Below are 10577 nucleotides of genomic sequence, written 5' to 3'. Positions count from 1 at the left end.
CGACCGCGACCCGCACCGCGCTGAGGACAGATCTGAGCGCCACCGCCGAAGATGTAGACGTCGCCCCCGTCCAAGCCGCATGCGCCACCACCACGACGCATGTCACACAGCTGTGACCCGCCGCCGCACCCCAACGTCGGCGAGCCGCCGTGCAGCAATACCCGCCGCCCAGCGCTGCTCCCTAGATCAGCAGCCTCGGCCTGCTCCATGGCCACCACGCCAAGGGACAAACAGATCCCCGCCACCGCCGGTGCCAGCCGGGCTTCGCCCAGCCACACCCTCAGGCGGCAACGAGGGATGGGGAGGAGTAGGGGGCTCTAGGGGAGGTGGCGGCTAGGGTTCCCCCTTGGTCCCACGCGGGGCGACGCGAGGGGGGGAGGGAGGCCGTCCTTTGAAGGTCCTCTCAGATTATTTTTTTGAACAATCTTTAATCTGTTTTTTGCATTGAACAATCTTTTTTTTAGGGAAAGCCATCATGGCGCATTTTATTACTTCAAAAAATGTTTACATCGTTCAACAAGAACTGCAGAATAAAGCTAGGGGCCTCACCGTGCCAAATACAATCAACTTTCTGTGAAAAACAAAACCTAGCTAGTTCGTGCGCCACTACATTAGCTTCCCTATGACAATGCATAAAATTAACCAAACCAATATCTCGAGCAATTTCCGTGCACGATGCATAAATCGGAGCTGCTTGGTCATACCACTGACTTGTTCCAGACAATGCATCTATAACACCCATGCAATCAGACTCTGCTTGAAGGCGATTACAGCCAACCTCATTTGCTAGCAGTAAACCATCTTGAAGGGCCATCGCCTCCATAGTTTGGGCAGAAGCGGCATAGGGAATGAACCGAGAACGTCCAGCCAGGAAGGTACCTGAGGAGTCTCGGAGAACAGCACCTGTCGCCCCAGTTCCATCCTCAGCATGATAAGAGGCATCAACATTTAATTTCAAACATCCCCCAGCTGGTTTTACCCATTTCTCCTTTACAACACTGGTCACCTTCGCAGAAGTTTTAGAATAATTTGAAGTAATTGCTAGAATAGAGAGTGCACACTTGTTCACCGGAGGGACCACACCTTCATGTGTTACTTGACGGCGCATCCACCATATATACCTACACGCAGTAAGCACAACATCGTGAATACATAAATCAGGGTAGCCCGGCATCTGATTGAAGTTTGATCTTAAAATATGTTCAACTACAATTGACCCAGATCTGTCAACCGTACTAGCATCAGCAATAAACTCACTCAGCCCCAACTTCAACCAGATCTCCCTTGCTTGAACACAACTGAATAAAAGGTGAACAATGTCCTCGGGTCCTTGCTTACATAAAGGGCAAATCCCATTAGTCCCAATATGATGGTTGGCAAGAACAACTCGGACTGGGATCAGACTATGTAGCAGACGTACGCCACCCAAATATTTTTATTTTTGCTGGGACATTCAACTTCCAAAGTAAACCCCAGACTGGATTCGGTCTTGATGTTCCTTGCATCGCACGTGAGGCTCTACCTCCATACTGATGCATCCATTCGCAATGATATGCCAATCTCACTGAGAAGTAGCCTGATTTGGTAAAATTCCAAGCAACAAAATCATCAAAGGCGTTATATTGTAGCGGAATCTGAAGGATTCTCTCAGCATCTACCGGCCAAAAAATTGATCTGATGATATCCTCGTCCCACTGTTCCGTAACTGGGTTGATGAGTTCACTAACTTTCGTGATTAGAGCACCTCCTCGCGATGAGATAATTTTTCTGTTCGGGCTAGAGGGGATCCATGCATCCTCCCAGATTTTAATTTGCTCACCATTTCCTATTCTCCATATGCATCCTCTTTTGAAGGTCTGGATACCTGCAACCAGACTTTGCCAAGTAAAGGAAGATCCTCTCTTTGGCCCAGCAGCTAGTAAGTTTCCATCAGGATAGTATTTTGCTCGAAGCACTTGCGCACATAACGAATCAGGGGATTCCAATTGTCTCCACACTTGCTTAGCTAACATAGAAAGATTGAAGGAATGTAAGTCTCTAAACCCCATACCTCCCTGGTCTTTTGGGAAACATAGTTTCCACCATGCCCACCAATGTAGTTTTCTGCCATCATCATCATCTCCCCACTAGAACTTTGCAATAGCATCAGATATTCCCTTGCAAACCCCTTTAGTGAGTTTGAAGACTGACATAGCATAAATAGGAATCGCTTGGGCCACCGCTTTAATCAAAACTTCTTTCCCCCCAATTGAGAGCACTTTTTCCTTCCAACCTTTTAATCTTTAGCAGACTCTCTCAGCAAAATGCATGAAACAGTCACTTCGGTCAGCCCCTACAAGAGCAGGCAAACCCAAGTACGTATCTGATATGGCCTCTGTATTTATATTAAGTATATTGCATACCTCTGCCTTTGTCTCCACGGGTGTATTCGGGCTGAAAAAAATACTCCCTCTGTAAAGAAATATAAGAGCGTGTAGACCACTAAAATAGTGATCTAAACGCTCTTATATTTGTTTACAGAGGGAGTACTTGACTTGCCCATGCTGACTAGTTGTCCAGAATTGTTACAGTAGGCTTGAAGAGCACCTTGCAAGGAAGTTGCATTAGAACTATTTGCTTTCATGAGAATCAGGGAATCATCGGCAAATAACAAGTGAGAGACCGACGGTGCATTCCTGCACACCCTAACCATTCACAGGAAACTGACAATATTGTGCCTACTAGAGGGTTAACATAGGGAGACCCCTTGTCACCCTATTTGTTCTTGTTGTGTGCAGAGGGTCTTTCAAGTGTACATGCATGAGGAAGAAGTTGCATTGAACAATCTTTAATCTGACAGTGCTTATAACGTTAGATGGGTATTTGAATATGCTAAAAATGGCATTGCCACTTGACATTGGCGATATCCTCTCTAATCTCCAGATTCTTACCTAGGGCGGTAATATGATTGATCCTAACTTCGCTTGGCAATGCTTCTGTGCTAGTACTGATAGGACAACTCAATTCACTATATCTCTCATCTAACAGACTTTCGGGGGAAATCGTGTCCCCTGAAATCCCCTAACATCGACTATGTCTATTAGGTTTCTACAAAGCACCCAGCATCAACTGTTACAAGCATGCTGCTGTCGGCGATGCGCGCGCTATCGCAAACTACTCAATGCTGCAAGCGGATGCTCGAGGATGACACGCCGCTGCAAGCCCACGCTTGGGGACTTGGGGACAGTGTGCTGCTGCATGGGCGCTGATACTGCAATGCCATGTTGTCGTCGCCGTCCTTACCACAGCAGTGGCCCCGTTGCAGAAGCACCGCCTTGCCGTCCGTAGCAGCGCCTCGCAACACAGTTGGCGGTCACCGTCCTGCTCGTCCGGCTCGGGATTGCAACATGACCGACACTGCGGCCGGATTACAACATGACTGATGTTGCGGCCAGATTGCCGTGTCACCGATGTTGCAGCAGCTAGCAGGTGGCCGCTCGATCACACTGATCCAATGGCTCTCGACCCTCCGATCTTTGTCAACGATCAGATGGCCGAAGCATAGTACTGGCCCTAATCTTTTGGTCATTTTACATAGAAAAGCAGCGCAGTTATGATTTCACATTGCAAGCATCATGGCGAAAGGAAAAGCCAAGGAAGCTACCATATTACAACAGAGAATGGCCACACGCCTTACTTAATATGATCGTCAAACTCGCTCGCACATAGATGCACTTCTAAAACAAAAAGGAAAAATAAGCTGACAAAAGCAAACGTACATAAATGCACTTCTAAAAAAAAAGTCTCCTGCCAACCAGTCATGCCAAATACTAATGATGGTCGCAGCCATCAGTGTTTATTCAGAAACCTAGCACATAACATCATCACAGAACCTAAAACCTGAAGTACCAGCGCAACAATAACTCACTCACTCCTAATAGATAGGCTTATTCAGCTAGCGCAGAAAGCTCTCCATAACTTCCCCTTGCACATTTGCCACCAGCTCTCTGTTTTGATCTCGATCTTCTGTCTGTAGAATTGACAGTCTGCGAATTCAGAGTCTGCACTTGCCCTCAAGACACGATCTCTCACAGTTATTAGCAGTTCATCTAAACCAATGATTTTCCTCACAAGAGAGTTCTTCTCATCCTCAGCGTCAATACAAAGTGAGAAGGCCTCTATCTCTGCAACATTTGCGTCACCATCCTTAATCAAAGCTTCTTTATATGATCGTAATGCTTTTATAAGGACAGATGAATCCTTTTCTGTACTCTCAAGACCGACATAATCAACACCTTTTCCAGTAACCTCAGATTTTGAATCCTCCTGTGACAAAATGGAAATTCAGTGTAAATAAGAATTCAAGTTTTTATGCAGACAAATGTGTGCAAGGGAACAGAATTTAGCGATTCTGATCATTTTATCTAGCTTTAACAGAGACAATGAAAGTGGAATAAATTACTGATACACCACTGCATTCTAAAACTTTCTAAATCTACTATATCATTATATAATACAAAAGCAATTGAAAATAACAGTTAATACTTGATAGAACTAGTAAAATTTAATTAGATTGGAGTGCCTTATTAACTATAGGAATCAAACCAATATGTAGGCTAAAAAATGTGAAGATTTTACGGACTTAACGGATGGCTAATAGCCTAATATGTATGCACCTATAGCTAGAAAGCACATATATGTTGCCCGCCTCCAAAAACATGGAAAATGTTAGATAGTTCCATTGGGATAATCATGTGCACATATATATAGCAGTGGAAATCAAAGCTTGAATCGTGTTGTGTACGAATGAATATATTGGCAAATGCTTAGTTCTCACTGACGTCAAATTATGAAGGACATATTTATTAAATAAGACATAAATTTGAAACCGACGTAGAAGACCAAAAAATTAGGAGAAAGAAAACCTAACTTAGGCATATAACTTATCCATATCTGAATGCTTAAACACTACTGCAAAACCTAGCTATACGTATACTAGTTATAGATTATGTATGTGGAGCTTTATAATAATGCTATCATATAATCTGCAGAAATCCTCCAAACTTTTAAACACCATTGACAAATCAGAATATTCATGTACTAGTTATAGATTCTGTATGTGGAGCTTTTATATCTCAATGCTACTGCTATCATAGATTATGTCTAGATTATGTATGTGGAGTATTTTTTTGAAGGAATGGGAATAGCACTGCTAGCTCCTCTACTACGAGTTATGCAAAGACATGTTACTTTGACTAAAACTGATAGCATATCATAGCAATACAATCGCCTCAGGAAATATCATTGCATACAATTTATGGACCAAACATAAAAAGGAAGAGAATCCTTAGCACCATGGTCACATTGCTTACCGAGATGTATTCCATAGAAGGAGGCCAGGCCGAGTAGGGATGGACGTGGAAGCTAGGTCGCTTTCTATTCTTCAGATGCTGCTTCAGCTCCGCTGTTTCCAGAGACAAGGACAGGAACCACTCCGGGGATTTGAACTGATCCACATAATTCTTCCATGAGCGAAGTGCAAAGTACACAAAACCATTGAAAACCGTCATAAGCCGCACTGAGATTGTATCTTCCACTGAGCAGCTGGTGACCTCCATAAAGCTAGAGTGCAACGGGAACATCTTGTGCAGCACAAATCTGTCAACGCCATCATCGTCCGCTGTCAAGATCCAAACAGAAAGTGTGCATTCCTTCTCATCTACGATACAGAGCTTTCCATCAGTGGTCTGACCAATCTTAAATTTTTGGTGTACCACTCTCAAGGGCGGCGGCAGATCCATTCGAGAGAACTGAAATGTATCTGTTTTGAGCACGAAAACGTACTCGCTGACATACACCCCCATCATGGACTCGGTTTGCCAACAGATAAACCCATCTAGCACGGTGCAGGCTGTGCGCCTGAAGCCCTGAGGCAGCAGCGTCGCAATCTCCGGGAAAATCTGCCACTCCATGGTGTCCGATGAGAAGACAGCGATGCGTAGCCTATCCCATGAGTAGTCTTGACGGACACATACCACACGGGACGGCCTCTGATCCTCTTCGGAGCAGAATGTGTGGAACCCAAGGGAGGTGCCGTCGGGCATGTCATGGTGCTCCTTGGGGCGGAGAAACAGAGCCATCGTTTGGGGGTTGTACCAAACTCCCTGCTTGATGCTCGGGTGTTTGATGGCCATGCAGCCGCCATTGTAGGCCGAAGGATTGGAGAAATCGACCCGCCAGTCAGAATCGTCGTCGTCTAGGAGGTGGGTGAATCCGGCGAAGGGCCGTCGTGAGGTGGGGAAGGCCATTATTGTGTATGCGAGGAAGCGAGGGAGGAGCGGGGGTGCGTGGAGCGCGCGGAAGCGGCGGCGGAAGGCGCGGGACGAACGGACGACGCCGAGGAAGCCGCAGCAGGTGAGGGCGGCAGAGGCGAGGCTGGGGAAGTTCGGGAGGCGGAGGAAGATCTCTCGGAGCAGGTCGTCGTCGAGGTCACTTATGGTGGTGGGAGCGGGTGGTATGGGGTGTGCCGGCGGTGGCGACGGGTGGGAAGCCATGGCTGGTTGCGCTCAAGCGAAAACAGAGACCTAGCCGCGCTTGGAAGAGGAGGAGTGAGGACTGAGGAGTCGACGAGAGAAGAGTAACAAGTGACCATTGGTTTGTTAGCGAGATAGAGGGAAGGAGAAGTTGCGCTTCCGTTAACACTCTCCTCCCTGTTCTCTAGGGATGAATGTATATCGCTCAGGTTGTTAGGCAGTGCCAATTTTACATTTTTACTATATAAGCTTGATTGGCTAAAAAAAACTAAATATAAGCTTGTTCAAATCTGATTGCTCCTATTACATATATATATATAAACAGAAACACTCTTACACCGGTACATTCATTAAAATAGGAAAAGGGCTTGAAGAACCGAAGAAAAATAGGAAGCGGCGATTTGGAGCGTGGGCTCAGATGAGCCCGAAATCCCGTGCATCCATTGTTGCTTTGGGATATTTGAAAAGGGGACTCGCGTCAGAGCTCGATAGCGAGAAGAATAAGGATACATAGATAATACAGTGCATCTAGGACCCCCGAAAAAAACAGTGCGTCCACCCAGGCCATATTCATATGCGCGGGGAGCGTCGACGTTAGTAGGCGCATGATTTTCCTGAACTATGGACCAGGACATCTCGTGTGCCTACGGGCTTCGTGCGTCAGAATTCGTGAATGGGGCTACGATGGTGGGCGAGGCGAAGAAGAGGAGCGGCAACAGGTTTGTCCTCCGAGCAACTGCCGACATGATGCAGGCCGGCCGGATGGACATCTTGATGGATCCAGTCGACAGGTGAGTTCCCCTTTCTTGATCCAAACCTCTACTCATCATCCAGCACATCTGCACTCGATGATTGATGAGTACGATGCAGGTTTCCGCTGTGAGAGGTGTTTGTCGACAGCCTCGAGCACTCAGATTTGGTGGCCCTTTGTCGTGCCGCGGCGGGGAGGACCGGAGGCAGAAGTGATCGAGGAGTCGAATGCCGCTTCTGGGTGCGCATGGGCATTTAGCGTAGGCGACGGCTAGCGGAAGAAGGAAGGTTCTCCTACACAGTCTGTGCAGTCGACTGGGTAGGTGTGACGCCCTCGATTCAATCGTACACTAATCATACACGCAAATGTGTACGATCAAGATCAAGGACTCACGGGAAGATATCAAAACACAACTCTAGACACAAATTAAAATAATACAAGCTTTATATTACAAGCCAGGGGCCTCGAGGGCTCGAATACATAAGCTCGAATACACAAGAGTCAGCGGAAGCAACAATATCTGAGTACAGACATGAGTTAGACAAGTTTGCCTTAAGAAGGCTAGCACAAAAGCAACAACGATCGAAAAGGCAAGGCCTCCTGCCTGGGAGCCTCCTAACTACTCTTGGTCGTCGGCGGCCTCCAATGTAGTAGTAGGCATCCTCAGTGTAGTAGCAGTCGTCGTCGAAGGTGGCGTCTGGATCCTCGGCTCCACCATCTTGTTGCATCAACCGGAAAGAAGAAGAAAAGGGGAAAAGGGGGAGCAAAGCAACCGTGAGTACTCATCCAAAGTACTCGCAAGCAAGGATCTACACTACATATGCATCGGTATCAATGAAATGGGTTGTATCTGTGGACTGGACTGCAGAATGCCAGAAGAGAAGGGGAAAACCTAGCCTATCGAAGACTAGCATCTTCTGGAAACCACCATCTTGCAGCAACAGGAGGGAGTAGAGTAGCATAAAGTAAAGTAGTAGTAGTGTTATCAACCTCGGCCAGAGATCCTTTCTCAACTCCCTGCGAGAAAGCAATCTCAGAGCCATACTATCCATGTCTCATCTCAAGTATCCAGTTCTAGTTGTATCGATCGGAATACAACTCCAAGTGTCCGTTACCGTAGGACAGACTATCGATAGATGTATTCTTCCCTGCAGGGGTGCACCAACTTACCCACCACGCTCGATTAACTCCGGCCGGACACACTTTCCTGGGTCATGCCCGGCCTCGGCCAAACAATACGCCGCAACCCGACCTAGGCTTAATAGAGAGGTCAGCACGCCGGACTAAACCTATGCCCCCAGGGGTCATGGGCCATCTCCCCGGGAACTCCTGCACGTTGCGAACGCGGCCGGTGAGCAGACCTAGCTACCTCCATCAACAAGGCAGGTGCTTACGCAGTCCAACCCGGCGCGCGCCGCTCAGTCGCTGACGTCTATTAAGCTTCGGCTGATGTATACGACGCAGAACGCCCATACTATGCCCACGTGATGGTTAGTGCTATCAGGCCAGAGGCCCCTCGGATCAAATATCCAAATCGTAGTGGATTAGGAACGCGCGGTAACAAGCAGAGACTCACGAAAGATGTGACCCCGTTGCCCCGTCTCGAGGACTTGCGGAAAGGGCTAGGAATGCCCGGCCACGCCTCGTAATTATCTCGCGGGCACCCTCCAGGTCAACCCATCTCCACATCACTCGCAAATATGCTCGCGCGGGTACCCCTTAGGGCCGACCCGTCTTTTGTAACAGGGTTCAGTGTAAAGTCATGGTAACCATAGTAACCGTGTGTCTAACACCAAGTGGAAAACCTGAGGAATCACCCTTGACAGATTCCACTCGATGTAATCATCAAGGTGAGCATAAGAGGAACCACCCCCGAGGTTCACACTTGAGGGGTTGCACGACAGAGTCGTATCGGAAGTGGTTAAGGCAGAATCACCCTCGATGACCACGACCGAATAGCTACACTACAGGGTTAAAATCAGAAGTGCTGTAGAGGTCTCACCCTCGGCACTCGATAGTAACCCAGTAGTGTCGAGCAACTAAGGGGAAAGTGATGTGCGGTGCCGGGGCCTGGTCTTCGATCCCGTTGATCGGGTCTTCAATGATGAAGCAGGGGCAACAAGGACAAGGTCGGGGTCACTGATGGATCACTAACCAACCTATATTAAGCAGTTTAGGATAAGCAGGTAGGTAACAAAGAGCAGGTTACAAAAGCAGGCTATGCATCAGAATAGGAGCAAACAATAACAGTAGCAAAATCTAATGCAAGCATGAGAGAATGGAATGGGCGATATCGGGATGATCAAAGGGGGGGCTTGCCTGGTTGCTCTGGCAAGGAGGGGTCGTCGGTGACGTAGTCGATCACAGGGGCAGCATCGATCTCGGGGTCTACCGGAGAGAAGAGGGGGAAGAAACAGTAAATATAAGGTAAACAAGTGCATAACAGGACAATAGGAAGAGCTAGACGTGTTCTAACGCGGTGCTACACGATGCCGGCGAAGGGGGAAGTCAACCGGGAATGTTTTCCCGGTTTCGGGCCTATGTCAGACATATGACCGGAGGGGGAAAGTTCCATGTTCAGATAGTTAGAGGCATCTGACAGGTATGTGGGTAGCGTATTCGGGTTCATCTCGTCGTTCTGAGTAACTTTCATATATAAAACATTTTCATCGGAGTTACGGTTTAATTACTATGATTTTTGCAAGTTTAAAACATATTCTGGAATTATTTATATTAACAGAAACCTATTAATGCGTCAGCATGACGTCAGCAGTCAGCTGACCCGTTTGACTAGTCAAACTGACCAATGGCGAAGGTGGTTTTGGCACTATGGGGAACGGCTGAGGGCGTTCTTGGGCTCTACGGGACGCTGACAATGCGCCGCGTCCAATGGTGCCACCCACGCAAGCCGAAGTGGTCGGAGTTGACCGCCACGATGACGGCAGGCGGCTGCCGGAGTGGGAACTCAATGGGACCGGTGCTAGGGACTACTAGAGGGAGAGAGGGAGGGCGTCTCAGGCACGGTGGCTCACAGTGAAGGCGTGGGGGGGTGGCAGCGGGCTTGAGGGAGGTTGGGGCGGTGCTGGGGGCGACAAATCGCCGACGAGCGGTGGTGGGGACCGTTGGGGAAGACGGGACGATGGCGACGTTGATGGGGCTTCCCCGCCTCATTCCGGTGAGGTAGTCGACGAAGGCGTCGACTGCGCGCCTCCTGGACCTGCTGGCGAGGCGCGGGGTGGGCGGTGGCCGCGGCTACGGCACAGCCATGGCGACGGCGGCGCTCGGTTGAGGTGGGGAGGGGATCTGGAGAGCGA

General features: G+C 48.4%; 1 protein-coding gene across 1 annotated transcript; it reads right to left on the bottom strand.

Moving 5' to 3' along the window:
- Positions 1-3619: 3619 nt before the first annotated feature.
- On the bottom strand, positions 3620-6618 carry LOC123050133 (uncharacterized). Its single transcript, XM_044472972.1, has 2 exons — positions 5352-6618; positions 3620-4305 (listed from the first exon to the last, which is right to left on the bottom strand). The coding sequence occupies exons 1-2, from the start codon at positions 6531-6533 to the stop codon at positions 3931-3933; spliced, it is 1557 nt and encodes a 518-aa protein (XP_044328907.1). The 5' UTR covers positions 6534-6618; the 3' UTR covers positions 3620-3930.
- Positions 6619-10577: the final 3959 nt, after the last annotated feature.

This window comes from Triticum aestivum, chromosome 2D (assembly GCF_018294505.1).
Source record: "Triticum aestivum cultivar Chinese Spring chromosome 2D, IWGSC CS RefSeq v2.1, whole genome shotgun sequence".
NCBI classification, from domain to species: domain Eukaryota; kingdom Viridiplantae; phylum Streptophyta; class Magnoliopsida; order Poales; family Poaceae; genus Triticum; species Triticum aestivum.
Note: the sequence above shows the minus strand (reverse complement) of the source record. Positions and strands in the feature narration are given on the sequence as shown.